At 39.0% G+C, this 22,374-nt stretch overlaps 1 protein-coding gene across 6 annotated transcripts in view; it reads right to left on the bottom strand.

Annotated features, from left to right (window-relative positions):
- Nucleotides 1-22,374, bottom strand: part of RUNX1T1 (RUNX1 translocation partner 1) — a 112,612-nt gene that overhangs the window by 76,728 nt on the left and 13,510 nt on the right. For 3 of the 6 annotated variants that reach the window (XM_027679077.1, XM_027679156.1, XM_027679249.1), the window contains one exon: nt 15,862-16,034. The exons of 2 other annotated variants lie outside the window; for them this stretch is intronic. In XM_027679077.1, coding sequence (XP_027534878.1) covers nt 15,862-15,949 — 88 coding nt within the window. In that variant the 5' untranslated portion in view covers nt 15,950-16,034. Of the gene's footprint in view, nt 1-1,333; nt 1,458-15,861; nt 16,035-22,374 lie in introns of those variants that run through there. One more of the 6 variants, XM_027679422.1, reaches the window with a different exon arrangement.

Genomic DNA, 22,374 nt, shown 5'->3' with positions numbered 1-22,374 from the left:
CACAATGCACAGTCTTCCTAATTAATGAATTACCATGGTATTTCTAATGAAGACCACATTCCCAGGAATGCAATGCATGCAAATCAAATTTGACGTTTAAAGGGTTAAACTGACCTTTCATAGCCCTCAGTTGTTATCTATGCAAATTAATTTGCCCATATTTCAACCATATAAATCCTCTTAGCCTTATGCTTTGAGCAAACAGAGACCACTTTCTCATTACAACCACAGGATCAGCAAACATACCAGCAGTACAGTTTGACCGTGTATAAAAATGCTGAAAGGAAAACATTCTTCCAACAACTGGCAATACCTACATGCAACTGTGGCTGCAGCAAACTGGCAGATACTGTTTCAAAACACCATCTGCGAGGTGTACAGATTCTCTGTGATCAAGCGTAGCCTCTTCTGCCTGTCCTACCCAAATAATCCACAAGAACCAGCCAGCTGTAGGATCTCTAGTCCCATCTCTTTTTTTATCCAGAACAGAGGCTGTTATAATCAGGCACATGGCTTTTTCCAGTCCTTACCAAAGGGGGGGGGGGGAAACCACAAACAAAACGCACCAAATTCAATCCACTCAGCCGTGGTCAAGCATCTAAGAAAAGGCATCAGACAAATCACCCTGCATAGAAGAGTTTTTATTGGCAATAACACTTATCAATTAGACAAGCGATTGTAGAATCCAAGGGTAATATTTTCCTGAGGAAACCGACCTATTACAACTCCCAGATCCACAGCAATTCCTCTAATTCAGCAGATTTTTTTTTTATTGTTTTATTTTGAATCAACATATTTCAGTAATTTGCGTGGTGACAGTGAAGGACTACGATTTAGGACAAGGCTCAAATAATTTGTTTTATAAATCTCCCTCACTTCTCCAACATAAACAGCTTTTCACAGAGATAATTTCGCCTAATGGGTGAATGCTGTGAATGATCTCTGCCGATCAAATGTTTGCAGATTCAAGGTGCAGATGACAGTCAGGAAAGCCAGCCCAAAGCTGTATTTTTCTTTGCTAAAAATGATCCCCCGTGCAGAGACGTGCACCCACAAAGCCGGTGACTTTCTGCTATTTCTATCCCTTTTCATTGAAACACCCAGTCCTGCTGTAAGTATCATCTCTGGCAGTTCACTTGCACAAAATCCCCTCCCCCAAACACATACACAACAGAATTAGCATCCGCGATCGCTCAGTACCCATATCAGCTTGCAAATCACCCTCTATATTAAAAGAGAAAAGGAAAAAAAGAGAGAGGGAAAATGTACTATCAAAAAAACAATTAGCATTTCCTCATTTAAAACCGAAAGAGCTGCAATAATTTCAACTCACCAGGCATCCTTGGATAAAATATACCACACTGTAAATGGCTCTCTCCTAAAAGCAAGCTTATTTAGGGCTCAGTGCCTCCTGTTCTGGAATGAACAGAGAGAAGCGAGGAGGGCCATCAGAACTGGCTGTGGCAGCGTAGCTGGAGGCAGGATGCTGGGCGCGTGCGTTTGCCAGGCAAAGACAGATGGAGAGCTGACACTCTGTATTGCACTTGGAGCAGAAATGTGAATGATGACAGGAGCACATGTGGCCTTGAACCCAGCCCTGTCTCTTCAGGCAGAACAATGACAGGGATGTGTGTGCAAATTATCACAACCCCGGCTCCCCTCAGCTGACTCCTTTTACTCTACCTTTCACACCAAGTTCCAGATGACCAAAGAATAGAAACTAAAATGCAGAGTGCTAAGCTAAACACTGAATTATTCATTTTTTTCGTTAAAAGTTAACCCTTTCCTCTGCTGATAAGAATTAAAGAAAAAGCATCACTTTGAATCAGCTCCCCTCCAAAAGCAGAAACAAATTCATTCTTTAACAGCCATAATTTTGCACTCCACAGGACTACATTTGTTTATTTAGTCAGAAATTCAAAACGTGCATGAGAACATACAAGAGAATCCCCCCTCCTCTTCCCACACTTTTGTCATTATTATTCTCCTTTACTATAGGGAACGGAGTATCAAAATCACTCCCTTTCTCAGATTCGCAGTAGTATGTGTAAAATAGAAGACACTTAAAAAGCAGAACACTTATATTTTACTATAGTGCTTTTAACCCCCTGGGATTCCTCCATTGATATGTTCCAAACATTTGCAGCTTACTCTCCTTTACCTTGCATGGTGATCCATGGGAGATGAAAACAAAATCTTCCCTGTAAAGCTTTTTCAAAAGCTAAACAATCATGTCCTCCCAATTTCTGATTTCGGGTACCCCTTAAATGTTTATCCTTCACATGAATAAGGTACGCCTGCCTAGGTTCAATTCACTCTTCCCTATTAAGCTTTAATGGACACTATGATACATAAAACTACAAGTCTTTGTTATAGTGCTTTATCTAAAGCTGGCTATTTTCTTCTCAGCAGTCCCTCTTTAGTCCTTTGTAAAACATCTTTGCCTCTCAGAAGAAACATACGCCTGACTCACATGCCTTCTGTAGCATGTATAGCCTTGCACAAAATTCCAGGCACAAGGAAAAATATCATCTTTTTTAAAACTCTCCTCCCATTCAGCACTTGCAAAAGCTTCTCCCTTTAGTAATGAGCATTTCTCCAGCAACTAGCATGTAAGTCCTGGTTCTGACTTTGCCTTTGCAGTATACATTCAAATCCTTTACGGAAAGGTAACAATTCTCAGTCAGATCTTGTCAGTGTAAGGTTTGTCCTTGTGTACTTATTTATGCACCCCCCGATTTTGTGTTATGCCATCTTCTGCCTCTATTACGCAGAGACAACTCTGCTTTTAGGCCTTCCTCTTCTTTCCTCTAGCTGCCAAGAGCCTGATAAAAATCTATTTAGGAAAAGGACACACATGCAAAATTAAACAGGAAGTAACAGTCCTTCCAATGTCTGGACTGAACTCATGAATATTTCTCACTTAAAGAAAATGAGGCATTTAATTTACTGATATTTCCATAATAACTTTCTATCTAAGTGACATCCTTAAGTTTCACTCAAATAGGAGAGAGACTCCAAACACAGGACTATCAAGAAGAAAAGGAGCAGCTTCCCTTGCCCTAGCAAACACCCCAGCACTAACACCCTAATGTGTCTGCTACTTGAGGCAGGTCGTTTCTTCATCTTCATCAGATACCTATTGTCATGAAGTTCTCTGTAATTGATTTTTGAGTGTCAGAGAGCCCAAGAGAAACACCAAAACATGAAAACATTTTCATGACAGCCCAGTTTCATAAGGGGAGAAAAGCAGAGGAGGCAAAAGGAGAGAAGCAAGGGAAAGGGAGACAAGCAAAGTCTGTGCCAACAAAGCCTTTAAAGAATTTACTGTCCGTATGGCTTTATTATTTGATGCATTTAAAACCAGTCAGTTAGTATTGTATGTGCTGTGTTGTTTTTCTTTTGTAATTCTGTACTCTACATGAAAGGAAAAACATTTTCACAGTTGGAAATGCAACCTTTCATCAACATAGATGCAGCCTGAATCAGCTTCAGAGTAGAAAGTAACGTGTCAAAGGTATGACGCATTTTAATAACACTGAACAATATTCACTCTTAAAAGAAGGTCTTAATATCAGTACATTGTAAATCCACAGACCATGGCTCACGAAATTGAACTTCCATATGCTGTGCGATTATGCATCTTTTTTCCTGAGTGTAAAAAGCCTTTTTAAGCTGTTATCTGACTACAGTAATTGCCACTTAAATTGATCCACGTCAACAAAACCTGGATCCCTGGAGATTCTCACCTAGAAGTCTGCTCATGGAAGGGGCTAACAGAATGCCTGTGCATCTGAGACTACTTCAGCATTTTCTCAAGCAGCCAGCTGCATGAATAGTTTTCCCCTCTCATTATTTAATACACTGAGGCAGGCTGCAACCCATTTGGCAGTCCTCCCTGAATAAATATCTGTGGATATTTATTCACTTTCCCCACCCCCATTTTTAATGCAGTCACTTAAAGCTTGCCCTAAAAGTTTTTGCACCAGGTCTGAAATTTTAGCCAAATTCAGGCCAAGCAAAGGCAGACAGTACATTCTGTAAAATGGTTTTATTCTCCACCAAGAAAAGAAAGGCAGTGATTTTAACACTGAACAATTCTGCTGAAGCAGAAGAGTCAGTGTTATGTGTAATACCAAAGTGAAAGGGATACAAAGAGAGTGGAAAACCAGAAGATCATCTTTAGCCAGTTTCTTTATGGTGCACATTATGCTACGCCATCCTAGGTGGGCATCAGCTCCCTCTTTGACAATCGCTCAAAACACTTTACAAAATAATTTTAAATCACCCTCTACAAGTTCTTATTTTGAATATGGGTAAAGAAGGTAAACTAGTCTGCATATTGATATGTTTGAAGGGGGGAAAAAAGATTTTTATGCAGCGGATGATATAAGGTAGCCAAGACATGGATCTGATGGAAAAGAGAAATTCCAAACGACCGCCATTAAAAAGTACAGAGGTTGCCTTTTGTGCAAACCCAGCTTAATAACAGGGACTGGAAGTCCACTGAAACGCATCTGTAGTTAATGAAAGCTCTCTATTAACAGTGAAGGAAGAATTTAACTCAAAGCTTTTCTGTAGGACTTCTCAACTTACCGCTCTACTTATAGCAGACTGTTGTGATACATTGTGACTTCACACAGTGGGTATTAAGTGAGTTAATTCAAAGGAGCTGAAACCTCATTGATCCTAATTGAAAGCAATACACCCAACCAAATAGTTTTCTACCCCATCTGCTCTGGCCTGCCACCAGCTATTCAATACAAGAGAATTAATAGTTTCAGATATTCTAACAGACCCAATAAAAGCACTCATTTAAGCAGGACTGCATTAACAAAGTGAAAAACCAAGGGCAAAATGGGTTCAAATGGAGCATTTTACTCCTAGTTGGCTTTAACAAAGCTGAATAATGCTTATTCTGACTTTTTATGTGCAAGACTTGATAAACTGAATGAGAAGGCACTCAATGATCAGTCAACGAGCATTGATGAATGGTCATTAGGACCCCCCCAATCTCAGGGAAGGCCATTCCACAAAGTGGCACACCAGCTTGAAAGGGCGGACTCACTAATGTCCAGATTTCCCCGCTTGCTTGTTCCACTTTCACTTTCAGACCACTGGCCACCAAATGAGGCTGACATATTGGAAAATAATCTTTTATGGGCGAGTGATAAATAAAAATGGAGGCATTAGCTGGGCTTTCAAATTCAAATCTACTAGTTTTGTCAGCCCCAAAACGTTTTGATTTTCCACCCAGCTGGAAGCTATTAGTGTTTTCTTAAGGCATCCCACTGGCAGGGCAAACCCACCTAATGTGTGAGCTGTAGAGCTGATGTGAGGGACAGGGGATGACAACTTCTGGATGCTTTTTGAACTTTATTCAGTTGACTGTCCAACCAAAGTACAGTAAAGGCAACACCTTCAGGAGAAACTCACTAATTTCTTGCTGCCCAAGTATCTCCTAATGCCTGGTGTAATGGTAGCCCACCTAGGCCTGTAATGGGTACCCTCAGTGCTACTTTTTCTGTGACATTGTACCTAGCCTTCCTTGGTTTTACTGCACTACCACAAAAGGTTCAAGCTATCCAAGAAAGGTACTTCTTTACAATCTTCTAATTCTTTGCTTGGAAATAGAATTTATATATTCCAATAAGATATGTGCTTATCTGTTAACAGCAGCTCTGAATGCATTCAACACAAAACACTTGCCAGATAACACTAAACATTTCCCTAAGCATTTCCTTATTGGCAAGGCTTTCTGGACTTCTGAAAAAAGACAAATGGGACATTTAAAACATACACTGCTCTGGGAAACACAGACTAATTGAGATTACCTACACAAATCAAATACTCAGCAGCTGAAACCTACAGTCACCAAGGTGGGAAGAAAATATTCTTGGTTGTCTAAGACAAACTGTTTATCCTGTTACACTGAGTACTGGATTAAATTCATTGGAGATGAGGAAGCATTCATGTCTTTTCAGTTAAGAAAACTTATACGTCATACTCATATTTCAGTAATATTCTAAAGAGTATTTTAAATCATCTGTTAAGAAAAGGCAACCTTAACAGTGGATTAGACTTAACAACCTAGATTGCATACTGTTTTTTGATCAAAAAAGAACCAAAGACAATAATTCTTGTTGAGTACTGTCAGAAATTCCAGTGACATTTCAGGTTTTAAAATGATGAAAATATATATAAAGACCTATCATGGAAGAATAGTTCCACAAAATTTAATTGACTTAGAATGGGAGGGAGAATGTAGGCTTCAGGTCTTAAAAGAATGCATGTTCTTTTGCTCTATATATACATTTTAGTAAGAACACTCACATGGACAAACTCACATATAAGTACCTGTTTTGGTGTCTGTTTCTTTCACTTGATCTGGCCTGAACAATTTTTGCCTTGTATTTTTATTAAATACTATATTTTCTATAATGTAGGCAAAGTAAATTAGAATTGACTGTTAATTTCTATCATCATTTGACTTCAAAGGAAATTACCACACCACACTATGAATGCATAGACATCACTCAAGCACTTTAGAAAATTTGATATTGATTAGATATTATTAGGACACAAGAAAATACCAAAGATGCTGTCTCACCAACAGAGAAAGAACACAGTCAGTGTGACCTAGAGAAGCCTGGATGAGATATCCGTTCCTGCTGAAACAGGGTCATATTTTAAGATACAAAAAGAAGAAGGGGGGGAAAAGGGGGAGGGGTAAGAAGAGAAGAAGAAAAAAAGGGTTTCAAGCTATCAGATGCTTTTTGACTTGAAGCTCAGAGTGTTTGCTCGTTTAACATGGGTAGGGAAACTCCTCCCGCTGTAGTATATTAACCCTACTTTTGACCTCTAATCGATGTCTTTTCAATGTATAGGATCTTCATAATAAAGATAACATGAGAGCATATGTGTGTGAAAGCGTATCTACCACTAACCATAAATTCGAGCCTTGCATTTTTCTTTGTAACATGTCAATATTTGTGACACTAACTAAACATATTTTATTCATTTGACAAGGACTGTTACATTATATTGAAAACTTTTGTTTCAATGTCACCACCTCCCCGTTTTGACTGATGGCGAGTTAGTTTTGTTAAAACGCACAGGGTGATAGCGTATGCTCCAGTGAACTTTCCCTCCTCTCAGCACCAGAGACAAAAACCTGCAGCTCTGCTCTGTGCTGGCAGCCATCTGGCCAGCTTTCTCTCAATGCCTGCCCCACACCACACTGCAGGCAAAATTTCAGGGCTCCAGAGCTCTGTGGAGCTATTCATGACATACCAATTTCACATTTTCTGCTTGTATGCTTGCAACAATAAATGCTAATGAGGACTATGAATGACATTTTTAAAGACAATAAAAAGGTCTCCAAATCCCTTGCATATGGAGACACTATTTTCTAAACTTCACCTTCTGTTAGGGAGCCATTACACTCTAAAGGAAAAAAATAACCTAAGGAGAACAATGAGATGATCAAAGCATAACCAAGTCCTTAAGAATTCCAAAGAAAACAATGTTTGCAAAGCTAGCTTAATGACAGACAGATTTTATGCTGATGTACAGCACTAACACTTAAGCATAGTAACTCCTTTTTTGATAACACTACTTCTCATCAGGGGGCTCAAAACCGGGGGGGGGGGGGGGGGGGGGGGGGGGGGGTAAGAGAGGGAAGCCACAGCAAATTGTTGCTTTCACTGACCACATATAGTCCCCACAAGCCACAGAGCTGGACTTAGCAATTACTGATCTCTAGATGAGTCCAAGAATACTCTAAATGAGCCCAAGAATAACCTGTTATTACTAATGGATTCGGAATGCTGCGCTCTCGTAGAGATCACCGTACTGAACAAGTGTGGCCAAGACAAATATCAAATTATATTTTATTTCCCCAAATCTGCCTGCAGTGCTATTGCTACTCAAAAAAAAAAAGTTGCCTTTACTCTGGGTAATGTCTTTTATATTTAATTATAGACAGCTTCCCCTTATTAGGAAGATAAAAAACACTTTCAGGAAAATCCACCAGGTGGAGCAAATACACAGCAATACAAAACATTTATTTATGCTTGTACTGCCATTTTCAACGGGGGGGGAAAATGGTTTATATGCAAATATTCTTACCTCTTGACCTCCCTTCTTCACCCTTTTGTCATGCATTGATCAACTTGTACTTTTTTACTACATTTATAATGGTACAAAAGCTTCATTCAAAGGGGCCTTCGTACAAAGCTATTGTTCCTGATGAGCTCAATATTAATTTGCAAACCACAATAGTCATCAGATATATAAGGGAAATTAAAGAATAGTATTATTCAACACGCACACATATATATATATATTCAACAATATAAGGATAAGATTGTGCTTGTAAAACAAATTGACAAGTACTCAGAAAATAAAGCTTAGTCTTATATCAGGTAGCAAAATCTTTGCATTGGCCTCCACTGTAATGGGCTGGAAAGCTGGCTGTTCTGCATGTCTGGTTATGTGTTTATACACACAGTAGTGCTGGTAACATCACAGCAATACCCTTGCACAGTATGTTAGTGTTTACTATTAATGCCTTTATTTTGAGTATGACATCCATCAACTACTGAGTAATTTCAAGAGGGCAAGTGAATGAGGGCTATAAATAAATATTGCAGCCTATCTAGGACAGCTAAGCATTATTTCCACATTTAAATTATTTGCTTTCCAGAGCCAGGTGAGAAAGCCACCTCATCATCAAATATTTTTACTTTCCCTGATGCATGAGGGGGTCCTAGTGGTACAGAGGTGGGGGGCACATTTTTACATGAAGATAACTAAATCCTAATAGAACCGTGATTCCTTCTTTTATGGATAAGTCTTCTCACAGTTATAACAGAACAATCCACTGGCAGACCCTGTAATTGCTAAAATGGCAAAGCAATACTACCAAGTGAACTGCTCTAATGCAGTTCAGCATCTGGAAACAGAGCCGAATCAGTACACAGACTCATTCAACCCTCGATGATGGAAAAGCATTATCACTGTAAGTGACAAAGAGAAGGTTTTCTTTCCATTGTTTCCTTAGGTTACACCTTCCATCACCTTCTTCTCTCTTCCATTCAGTCCCCTCTGTTTTCTCTCTACCATCACATATGCTCCTAAATTCATAAGACCATCTCCTCACTCTGCTGCACATCTCCCTTCTCCAATTCACTACATGACGTGTGCTCTGTTCCAGCTGCCTTGGACATTCATCCTCTCCCACCTCTGCCAACCCTGAAAGCTAGAAGAAGTTCCAGGATTTGAAACTGGGAGCACTATCATAAAATATTATCCACAATTAATACATAAACGAAATTGCAACAACCAGCACTCTATCACTGAGGGACAAACACTGTGCCAGTTAGGTTTCCATTACTAAACTAAGCCAGAATGGGATCCACTTAATGTGCAATCAGAGGAGCACACCACGCTTCCTGGAAGCACAATGTGTTGACCTAATCTTTGTGCTTCTAATCTGACTGCTTCTAATCCATGAGCTAAGGAAAATTAACATACTAAATCTTTGTTTCTTTAGGAACTGAGAGGAGCCTTGAGAAACACAGGCCTTTAAATGTATTTTCTTTTTACCTTGTTGTGTTGTACTACACATGGTGCTTCATTGTAGCCATTCAGGAGAGAAGCAGGAGAAGAATGAAGAGGTGATTATGAAGTATAATTTCATTCCAAGAGCAAATTACACCACTTCAAACTAGGAGAACATCTGCAAAGAGCAGCAGTGTTTGGGCACAATGCAAGGTGTCAGTTTTAATAAAGCCCAAACCAGCTTGGGAACCATTATCCGCAAAAACTTTCCTTAAGCAAGATTGTCACAGCAGAGACTTGCAGCAATGGCCAAGATAAATATTTTTCAAGCAAATGCTGACTTAAAAGCATTATCTCTGAGGCATTTTTGAGTGGCAACCATGGCTTAAGGGCTATAATTTTCTGCCATTTTGAAAGAGGCACTAGACACCCGATGTGTAGGAGGAAAGACAATGTGATGGTTGTCATTACCACACGCCCAAGAAAAACTTTCATTTAATGTGCTGCTGGTTGAGGTGGGCAATGGTTGGCTACAGGTCATGGACAGTTCCAGCACATCTGGTTATGTGTTTATACACACAGTAGTGCTGGTGACATCACAGCAGTACCATTGTACAGTATGTTGGTGTTTACTATTAATGTCTTTATTTTGAGTATGACATCCATCAACTACTGAGTAATTTCAAGAGGGCAAGTGAATTTCATCCTAGAGATACATGCAATGCTTATTTAAATTACGGCTTCTTTACAGTATGACAGGATAAAGACATTTAAAACTACATGTCTAAGTAATCCACTTTTACTTAAAGGCACCTTTACACCAGAGTAGCCTAAGAAGTTCGTAATAAAGAAAAGGGTCTGATTCTAAAGGTGAAGGATTATGTACATATTTAAGAGTTCATCAGATCATGATTATCAATCTGATAACACTGTAACAGCTCTTTTGTTGCACCATCCCCTGCAAATCCTTCTCAGATAGAGGATTAGTAGCACAATAGATGGCAATGACTCCTTTGGTTCCACTGCTCTATTGCTGACTCCCAACTGCTTATGTGCACTGAAAGCTATCTCTCAATGAAGGGTCCCCACAACCCTCGCCTGGTAATATCTGTATGCAAGAAGAAAAGTATGCCCTTATATCGTTCTTGCAAATTCCTAATGAAATAGCAGGGAAAATCTAAGTTACTGCACGAAAGATTTCAATCTCACCTACAAAGTACCCAAAATCCCTAGCATATGAATATGTTATTCAAGACTGCTGCCATAACTGTACAGACTGGACCAAAAGCTTTCAGCGTGAAACAAAATGAAACCTTCGTTAATTTTCAGCTCTCCTTCTCTACTCCTACAACCACAAATATCGTTACTGGAACAGCTTCTGCCCACAACAATAAAAGGCAATACTCACATGCTACACTCATTTTTGCTGGAAAGCCTTATTAATTATGTTTCCTCTCTCTACTACTTTTAACTGGTGATCTTAAGTTCTGACAGTACAACGATTAACACCACTATGCTATAAACTCTAGTATTACAATTGTACAAATAACAGTAATATTCTTCATATATCATTCTTCACAAACACACACACATACACACAAAAAAAAAAAACAACAAAGAAACCTCCAAACACCTATTCAAGGCCTTTGCCTAAATAAACATTCAGTATCTTCCAGCTGTAACCGTGAGCTTTACATCCCAATGAACACTTTCAATCTACTGACACAAACCTGAGTGATGCACAGAGCCCCGTCTGCACCTTCAGCCTGTTGAGTGACCTCAATAAACAGCAGCTACAAGGAGCAAGGGCTATAACTGACCCTATCCCAACATTTAAAATTAAACACCAAACTGGACATCTAAGAAAATCACACGAATAGTGAGAATGGAAGTGTTGATAGCTGACACTACTGTTTAATGGGCCATGCCAGAAACAAACACTGGCTTGGCTTGAATCCATGGGATGAAGAAAAATATCGTTGCCAAACACGCTGAGAATGACAAACTTAATATGCCAAGTATGATGATAACTACAAAAAAATTACCATTTTCAAAAGTTTAATCGCTGCATAGCACTAACTACACCTCAATTTGCTCCTCAGAAGATTTGATCTCTGAAAAAAAAGAAAGAGGTCAAGCAAGGGGAAGAAGATTCAAGTAAAAGAAAAAAGGCACAAATTCAGAAGCAAAAGGGTTAACAGGTTTTGTTTTCGTTGGTATTATACCAATGCCAGAATTACAAGGGAAAGACTAAAAAGAGCCAATTTTTTTTTATTATTATTATTATTCTTTAAAAGTAAAAAGTCAAGCCTATCTGTCACAGGGTTGTCCGGGCTGGAAGAACCGGCAGGAACCTCAAATTCCTGACCAAACCCTCTTCCACACAATGCCTCCTGAATGGAAGGAACCGAGGCCCGGCAGAGATAGCCCGCTGTCAGGAACCAGCCCTGACGTTTGCGGACAGACAGGGCTGGCCTCGCAGGATGTCAGAGCAGCAAACTGCTGTTCGAGATATTGGGTTTTCACACACTCCCAGCCTGGATGTTTTGCTCTTCAGGTAATTAAACAAGGAAACAGGGCTGATGTGTACGAGTCTGACCCCTGCGCTGCGGCTCCACGGTTCTGCACATCAACTTCCGCAGCAACCACCCCGAGCATCAGCAGAGTCTTCTATTGCTCTGCTTCTCCTAACACCAGGCTCTAAAACAAATCCTCCTGGAAATATCTGCAGCTATTCCTTTCCCCACTTCCACTCCCCCCATTTAAGAAGGGGCTAAATTATTTGCTCTGTTCCGCACACTTTGCTGCTTTCTCACAAAAAGAAGGAAAAAATCAAAGAAATGGGTACTTTTGGGTAGTTGTTCTTCAGCCAGCCATTCAAAATACTAAATTTATCAGGGGGAGGGGATGAACAGACAGAAAAATGAGGCAAGGGATTCCCAAATTAATGTTTAGTTTAAGGTCATTACTCAAAATGAAAAAGATTCTGAAAAGTCTTGCCAATTCATCCAACCAACTGCCAGACATTTGCTTATTTAGAAATAAAGTTATTCTGATTTAAGCATTATTGAAGTCTTTGTCTTACAAGAGGACATAAATCATAGAATCAGGCATTAGAAAAATAGACCTGTGTTTTCTCTTTTTTCCCCAAATTTAAAAAATGGGAAAAAGGCAGGTGTTACCACCTATACTTGGTGAAAACCCTACACAGGGCTGCTCTGTGACTGACCTAGTTTCCATGCTCTTTAGAGGCTATTTAAACAAAAATGATTTTTAAAAAAGGCAACACATTGCTACTTCTTTCTGAAAAATCCACAGAATAAAATATTGGCTGAAAAGAGAAGAGCCCAGAAGAAAGAGGAGTACAAAAGCATGCCTGCTTGTCTGTGTTCAACACAAAGAACATTAAATGAAAACAACTGGCACGCTGCCAAATTCCTATACAGGCAAAGAGATTCAAATAAATTGATTTCACGCATCACACTGACCTGGGATCAGTGAGCAGTGGTACAATACACTTGCTGCTCCATGTGGGGCAAAGCCCATTAACGTTATCAGAGTCACAATACATTGGGGGGGAAGGAGGAGAAGGAGGGAGGGGGGGCGCAGAGAAGGAACCCAAACTCTGCAAACTCAGGGGAAAAAATAATTTTGGAAAAGGAACTTGAGCTGGAGTGTTTGGTTTCAGTTTACTAATATCACTGCAAGAGCTCGTCCTCTGCTCACCTCAAAGGCTTCAAAGATCGTACTTTCAAATGAAAATAAATACTAGTGTCATACACACACACACACACACTCCCCCTACATTCTACTTTTAACACAGTTGTTCTCAAACTCAGTTATTCTCTGTAAATTTCCTCCCTTCCCCATCCGCTAACATTTTATATAGATTATGGGTTATTTTCTTTGTACTTCAAAAGCTGGATTCTTGCCCAGGACACTCTTACTGGCTCAGAAGGTAAGCTCACTCAGAAATTGCCCACTGCTCTTAACCTGCCCAAATCAACCTGACCTACAGAGGAAAAAATGCCTTATTTGCAAGGTAGCAACAAGTAGGGCAATAGTTCGCTTTGCAGAGTCACCCATACACACTTTGTCATACCAGAGAACTCTCTCCAAATCAGCTATTTCAAACTTCACTTTCTGACAAGGTGTGAAGTAATCCATGTGTGCCATGGAGTCTCTCCTTGTCATCCAGGCTTTGGTTTTTATTAAGCTCTTTCACACTGCAATCAAGGGCAATGCCAGCAAGCCACAGGTGTGCACCACATGAACAGATGAAAATCTGATTGTAAGGACAATTCGCTGCCTGTAATACACTTGTCCTCTTTTGCATCTGTGGTGTGTTAGAAGGGAGGTTTATTATTTTCATTGTACTCTTTAAGATACATTGGTAAGCAAGCAATTGTTTTGAAGATAAAAAAGGAAACCAAGAAAAGACGACTTTGAAACAGCAAAACAAAGATGAGGATGCTTGAAAGGGGCCACATCAACAGAGGTAGTCAGTGCTACAAGAGGCTGTTACTTCAAGGAGGCAATAGATTCAAAACACCTTTTACTTTGCCTTTTATTCCATTTCGGTATGAAATAGCAAGTCAAATCCTGGTCACAGCAAGATCCATATTAAGTTAAGCTCTAATAGTGTTGGCTTCATCAATCACTTATTCATATTAAAAAAAACAAACATTCATTGAAAATGTGGAGCTTCTTGGGCCATTTAAGACTAAAATTTTTGAGCATGTGAAAAACAAATACGTCCAGATGTAGGTACCTTACCCAGTCACCTCAATTCAAGTAAATGTCAAAATGGGAATGCTCAAAGATCTAACAACAGTTCACCCCTGATCACTCTCTAAGAGCTACAAAGCAGTTTTGGATTCTTCATTATCACGGTGAAAACTATACAATATTATTAACTCTGTAAGATGTGTCATAGAGAGGATGTGTTTATTTAGGTATAAGGCTACACTGCATGCTTCAGGCATGACACCTTTATTGTTATATTTATTTATTCTTAAAATCCTTTATGAAGACCCATACGGCAAAAGAAACCAACCAACAACCACCTGTACAGGGTACACTTGCACTTTGAAAAACAGACTGTAGATAGTAAAAAGGAGAATTAGTCAGAAGCTACACACTGCTAAATTAGCAAAATAAAAATGCAAGAAGAAACCCTGCTAAGATTATTCATTCTCTTCCAATGCTGCCTGAGTACAGGAAGGTCCCAGAGAAGCACTTACTTGTTTTAAACTGAGCTAGGAACTCGAATTAGAATGTAAATTCATTTTTAATAGGATTTAATTTTTTAAAAGTATGTTCACACTGGTGCACAAAACCTCAGGCCCAGCCCCTTGCCACAAGGTGATGTGCAGAGGCTCCCACTGGCACTCTCAGTTGTTCTCCATCTCTCCACACCCCACAGACAGAGCAGCGTGGGCCACGGTGTCTCAGGTGGGAAAGTAAGTGATATCATCAAGGCTTAGCTACCTTTAAAACTGACCAGAGCATAGCCTAGAATATTCAGACACTGTTCACCTTATTTTGGTATCATACTCTATCAAAGTTATGTCAGGTGATATGGTCCAACACTGAAAAAGAAAGTTATCCAAGTGTGTTGGAAAGCACTTAAAATCAGTTTAGCAGTTTCTTGCCATCCAAACACACCATTTTAGGAGAAAAAATGTAGTTACAGTAAAGATAGGAATGACAGTCATGCATTATCTAGAAATTTTGTCCTGCAATAGCAGATTTACTTTTCCAGTATGGTAAAAATCTTTACATACAAGAAGCAGAAATATCCATTCTCAATATCATCTCAATCAAATTTATCACAGATTCCCAAGCAATGAGTTTACCAGAGGCCTCCACTAAATTACAAACAAGCATTATGCCAATGTGACTACAACTGTCCCTTAACCTGGTTGCAAATACTGTTCCACCTCACAGTTCAGGAAACTGAACTTCATTATTTCCACAACCCAGCCAATAATATTTACATATAAAGAGCAACTATGTCATCAAAAACACAAAAAGAACCCCACAGTTAAAAATTTCACATATACATATTTAAGATTTTAGAAAAGTCATCACTGAAGAGATATTATTGGCATTGCTGTACTCTTTCTCAGTGATATTAAAATGAAGACAGCACCTTCATTGATTTAGGCAGACTCTTTGGAGGCTAAAAGGAAAGATTTCTTTTTTAATTACAGTTTACAAGGCAAGGTACAATCATTAAAAATAACTTCTAAAAGGTATGCACATAATAAAATCGAATATTTTTCCGTTCCTTACCTTGACAAAATTCAAAGTTCCCTTTTTTCCGGCAGTCACCTATCACTAAACTCAGTGCTCTCCAAGTGTTTCTTTTGACAGATATCATTCTCCACCAATCGCTCTGCTAATTTCCTCTTTCCTTTTCTGACTGGGACAGATACTATGTTCACCAGCCCAGAGATCAATCTTTTCTATTGACAACAACAAATGAAAAAAAAAAGCATATATCACAGCCAGTTTGAAGCACCACACCCCTATATTTGCATTATAATAGTAGTCTTTTAAATAAAAAGGGAAGACAGAAACGTTATCATTCTAAACCAATTAACCACATTTTTGTAGCTAATATAAGGCAGCACTTTAAAACTGCATCAATTCTTTGACAAAGGTTGTTTCACAACTTGCTCTGTTAAAAAAGTTGACATACAGAAGGCAACAAACTAAGGGCAGCCTATATTACACCTAGTAGTCAATTCCATAAAAATGCTTGGTCTTGAATACATTTACATAATATAAAATATTATATACTTTACCTGGTTCAACAGAAGCTCTAGAGAATCATTTATTAAATGAACATGGTTACTAAAAAGAGAGACCTCCCAATTTAGACATTGCTATACTGATTTGTACTTGTAAGTCATAACAGCAAACACATTTAAACAAAGAAAGGCAGATCAAAAACCTATTGATATATTCACAAATCATCCTCCCACTTTTGAAGAGACAATTTCCCTCCCACTCCAGCACCTACGGAAACTGTTTATTTGGGTTACACAAATACTCTGTCATTTGTATGAGTCTGTATTACAGTGTTGTCAGTTTTTCCAAGATATTAATATGCTTTTCAGGGGTTCATAATTATGTCAAGACAGAAAGGTTTTCAGAGCCAGGCACACACAGTTACGTACATGCTTCAGTCTGCAACCACTACTCAGGTATTTCGGGACATAAAGTTAAGCGTGCATAAGGAGCTGCAGCAGCTGCATGCATGAAACCCAGTTCAGCCCTCTCCTGGACTAGATCTTTCTGCAAAAAAAATGCATCGCCCAAGGGCATTTGCAAAAGATCACTTGTGTTTGTGCTAGAAATTGCAATCTATCCCACAAACAAGCACCCTTCCCAAATTAAAACAAACCTTCCCAAGTTAAGGTTACAGAACAAAGAAGTTCACCAAAGTCCTTTCTTTCCAGTGGCCCACAGCCCTGATAGAAGCTAAAATTCCACTGATTTTAGTGAAAACAAGTGGTAAGGACTGCAGGACTTCACCCAGAATTTGGCAACTGTGGAGCTTTCAATGTGATACAACTGCCTCTGGTATTCGGAAAATAATCTCCAAAATATGCTTAGGACTCCTTGACTTGTGTACAATAACTACTTTTCTAAAATGATTTTTATTAGTATAAAATTCTCGACTTGTCAAAATGTTCTTACACAGGCAATACATTTACCTTTCAGTTGTGCCTTACCGTGAACTGTGTACTTTTCAATTGCCCAGACTTTTGCATAACACTTTACATTTCCATAAATGCATACAACATTCTCTGAATTGTTGTTATTGTTTCATCTGATTTTTATGGCAATAAACTCATGCCCCTACCGAAACTGAAAAATCCTTCACTGACCAAGTGGTCCTAATAATGTCACTGAAATAATTTAAACATTAAGTTTTCTACCAAGTGACGATAGCACAATCTGGTTGAAATACGGTCTTACAGTGGAACATTAAATTAACATCATATTTTGGATTCAGAATTACACACAGCAGCCATCTCTAAAGATGTATTCATGTTTTGCTAACCTTTACTAATTTGGCCACTAGAAACAATTATGATCAAATATGTTAAATTATGTAACATATAACAATTCAATATTTGTGTCTGCTGAATAGCAGACTCCTTTTTCATGGTTGATGAAAGACTTAAAATCTCTTATTGTAAAAAAATTCTGACTCTAAAAAAAAAGTACCCATCTGTCATCCACTTTACAATGAAGACATCACTTCAACTTACTACTCTTTCTTTGTTTCAGACCCATGTTCATTTTTTCTATAAGCCACATTTTCAAAAGTGATGGATGCATTCTGTTATACCCATTCCACACTAATCTCCTTTCTTAAATATATTTTTGCTTCCTGAATTGTAAACTGCTGCTGTTGTTCAAATGTACACACAAAATTGTCCAATGTCTGAACTTCACTGAAAGCAGAATGCCTCAAACAATTTGTAGTCTTACAAGAGTGTTTTAAAAAAGGATCAACATGTTGTATTACCATGGAAATTTTGAAAAACATACTTTCCCAAACAAATATTACTTTTTCTCAATGGTATGAAGTAATGAAAACCACATGTGTAAATCTGCGATCCGTGCAGTAGTTCAAGCTGCAGCTAATAGAAAATACAGAGAGTGAACTCTGCCATATAAAGGATTCTTGTTACAGAAATATAATGTGAAAACCAGATGCAGACAGAAAACCTTAATCACAGATGGGAATGTAATCACTGGCATACAGAATACTTTTTTGATCAATCTCAACCATATGAGAAATGTATTTATTTTCTAAGGAATGCAATAACTCTAGAGAGTCTTCTATTTGAATTCAGTTAACCTCATATTCACAGTGCTTTTATCTTATATGTGGAGAGAAGGGGGATAAAACCCGAGCCAAGATTTTTAGAAGAGCCGTTGGCTCTGGCAAATCATTCTTGTATCAGCTTATCTTTCAAGGAATTAATAGGATGTAAAGACTACAAATATGAGGATCAGCCTCAAAAGAAATCATTCATTATTGTACTTCCTAGTTACCTTCAGAAATCCCTTCATCACCTAGGCATTTCTCCACTTAAATTTTTCCTTCAGTATGTGGTTCTTCAGAAATACAATGCTAAGAGCAGCACACTGTCGCACTCAAGTTCTGCGACTTGGAACCTGAGTCTTACAACAATCTCCCTTTATAAAAGCTGAAGAGTCATCAGTTCAAAACTAAGTTTACTTGGGGCTTCCTTCTAACTGCTGGAAGTCCCTTCAAATGTCCTCCACCCACACAGCTCCTGGGGATCAGCAGGAAACTAAGGACCACAGCTACATCAAATGTCTAAACAGCAGACTGCCTTCTACCAAGGCAGGACCAAGATAACAGTTTTCATTGCTGGTGACATTTATGCTCTACTTTTTAGAAATGGAAGCACCACAGTAGTAGTAAATTCATGACATAAAACATGGACTATTACATCAAACTGCAGTATACGGGAAAAAAAACCCAAACACCCAAGTAAAACCAAAAAACCCAACTTGTGCCAGAAAATAAAGCTTAAGAAGGAGGAGGCATTCAGAGATGACAAGCCTCCAGGCTTTTGGTACCAGCAGCAGCAGTTTACTTCCTGGCAGTCCCTGATCCCTGCTGCACCCACCTCCTGGAGACACCCACTCTATCCAAGAATAAACAGCACTGCCTGATTGTCACAGTTCACAACTAAGCTTATTAATGTAACCTAAAGTTGATATTAATTTATTTTAATAGTACTAAATAACATAAACCACAATGACTTGGTAGCTGTTAGACCAGCAGGGAGAGGGAGTGACAAAAGTCTTTGATAGGCACAGGGTAGGCAGATTCTCCCTCTCTCTTACTCTCTTAGAGCCTGTAAGTCCCATTACCATCATCTCATTTTAAGTATCTGCATTTAAGAGGACACAGTCACTTCAGCACCCTAGTACAAGATTCCCGACAATGGCTCATCACAGGTGTTCATCAGACTAATTCTGCTGAAGTTCCTGTAAAGGTGCTTCCTTAATTGAATGCCTGTAATGCTAGGTGAAATTTGAAGTTCATTACTTGTTTTCTCCCTCACATGTTAACAACTACCAAACCATTTGATGAAAATACTTTGATTCCACACTGACACAAAAGTTTTTTTAAGCATCTTGTCTCTTCTGCCATTTAACTTTAAATTTTTGAGACTGCAGCACTGATAGAAATCAACATGTAACACTAAAGTAATACGGGCTGAATATGCTTATTTTTAAACAAGCATGCCTAAATTAATAATAAACTTTGGACAGATATATATTTTCATTTGCATGTTTTTCATATAGCATCATCATCATGTGTGTAGAGTGCTAAAAATGGAGTGAAATCTTCCAGCTGTAATACAGTTCCACGTGACAAAACAGAGAGGGATTCTGAAAACTCCTGCTTTGTGTCATGTGCGAGTGTGTATGACTGTGTCTTTTTTTTTTTCTCTTCTCTCATCTAATTTCATCTGTGAGAGACTGTCCCTAGAGGACAAGAGAAGAGAGACCCAATTAGATCGAGCGGTTGGTTTCTCCAAAATGAAGGCATCTGTTCCATGCCAACGACTTCCACATGGAAGAAAAACAGAACTTTGAAGGCATCTGTGTTCATGGTTGACAGTTGCAGATCTTAGGGTCTACTGTAATTTCCCAGCTGCAAACATGATTTGGTTGCTGCTGTTGTCAGCTGATCTCCTTGCACTGAAAAGGGAGCTTAAATAGCAAATAGCTGGATAAAAATTAGATATTCTTCTACAATACTGACACCTTTTCCCTTCTGAAGAAGGCAATTTTCCTGATTTGATGGAAGTAAATTTCTAAGTGGTTTTTAAACTAACATTTTACAAAATATTCTGCTTTTAAATGCTACTCTTTAAATAATGCACCAGTCCAAGCACAATGTATTCACTATCTGTTAGTACCTCAGGCTGGTATTTGTAAGAGTGATTCAGAAACCAGTATGATTCACCAGCCACATAATCCTGCAGCACACCTTCTTTAGGCAGGTAGACTCAGTAAAACCAAGAGTACACCTGAGCTCAGAGTTTTCACCCCAAATGCATACGTCGCATAAATAATTAGTGTGATATTTATTAGTCAACTCTCATCACTTCCAACATGAGTGGATACTTTCCAATAGACACTTTAAAGATTACTGGTAGTTCAAAACCTGGCTTACCGCATTGGGTGTGACGCAGCAAGATACTCAGCAAGGGCTGTGCACCTTCACTGCTAAAAAAAAATCAAGCAAGCTGTTAACAAGAAGCTCATCGAAAGTAGCAAGACCCTAATTGATTTTCAAAAGCATGGCACAGAGCGCCATTTAGGAATCCCAGACTACTCCTGTTGCAGTTGCAACAAAGACAATTAAAACTGGCCTAAGCAGAAAACGCACTTACGTTCCTCATCCACGACTCACCAGATAAAAGTGGACCATAGATTCCAGAAATATTTCACTCACCTCGTTAGTTTTAGAAGTGTTCTCACCTAGGATTTCTATCAATAGCTTTAAAGAAGGAAGACACTGTATGATAGGGAAATACTTTTTTTTTTTAAGACAATTTTTTGTTATTCTGCTGGATTCCAGCTGCAATCCAAGACACACTCTGCAGGAACAGGCATTCAGCCCTCCCAGTCAGGTAGCCACACAGCTTAGGAAGGACGGTAAGGATTCCCAGGCAGTTTCCCTTGCCTGGCACATACCTCAAATCATTATGAATGCCTGAAGTAGTGAACCTGGGGAGACACAGCAGACCTGACACTTCCTGACCACTTCTAAATTACCTCCAGGAAGGACAAGAGTTGGGAGCGAGGACAATTAACACAGCCACCTGCTTCCTGTGACCTCCTAGGGGGCAGACACAGCCACTGATGATTTGCTCTGGCAATGTCACTGAGGTCCTGCCCATCCTTCTCCTCTCAGAGAAGTTATGGGATAATAAAAACAATAGTGGCCAACAATAGCTCTGTAAGAGATGGTCAAATTTAGGTCTGGATTTAAAAAAAACCAAAGAAATTTAACATCAAAACCTGCTCATGCAAAGAGGATGGGACAAATAAATCTCAGAATGTGGAAGGAAAATTCTACATTGATTACCTCCTTAAAACTACTGTAGCTGTTATTTACTGTAGCTGTGCACTTCTCTGGAAAAATCTGGAGCAGGCAGCTGGCTTAAACACAGTTTAAAACAGCTCTTGGGATACACAAGCTGAGAAGAATCCTGGCCCCATGGGCTCACAGAAATCTCTGAGAGTATTTTTAGGGAAGCAATAGGCTTTTTCTCTCCTCTTTATGGAAGTCTCATCAGGTAAGTCTGTGATTTACAATTCAAAAAGAATGCCTTGCTTTACATTAAGACCAGAGCTAGCCCACTTTATTAGGGACATGTCTGGATCTAAGTCTCAGAATCGATCCAACAAAGTATTGTCAAGATCACCGATGTGAGATGGGAGCACAGACAGCCTGACGGTCCAGACCCTCACACTAGCATTTAAACTAAAGAAGCACTATCTTCAGTGAGAATTGGGCATGTGAATACCATGGAAATTCTCAGCTCCAGCATTTTAATTCAATGTTTATAAGTCTGCTGATCCACAGAGTTGCATTAATTTATCATGGCGCATATAAATGCATATAACATTCAGAAACTATGCTGGGCTATTCAGTTCAGTAGGATGCTTTCCCTGTTCACACCCGCAGCATGCTTTAATACAGGTTACAGGATGCCTTTCCAGCATTAA

This window comes from Neopelma chrysocephalum, unplaced genomic scaffold (genome assembly GCF_003984885.1).
Source record: "Neopelma chrysocephalum unplaced genomic scaffold, ASM398488v2 Primary Assembly neopelma1_22, whole genome shotgun sequence".
Lineage (NCBI taxonomy): Eukaryota > Metazoa > Chordata > Aves > Passeriformes > Pipridae > Neopelma > Neopelma chrysocephalum.
This window is presented reverse-complemented; position numbering and strand designations above follow the sequence as displayed.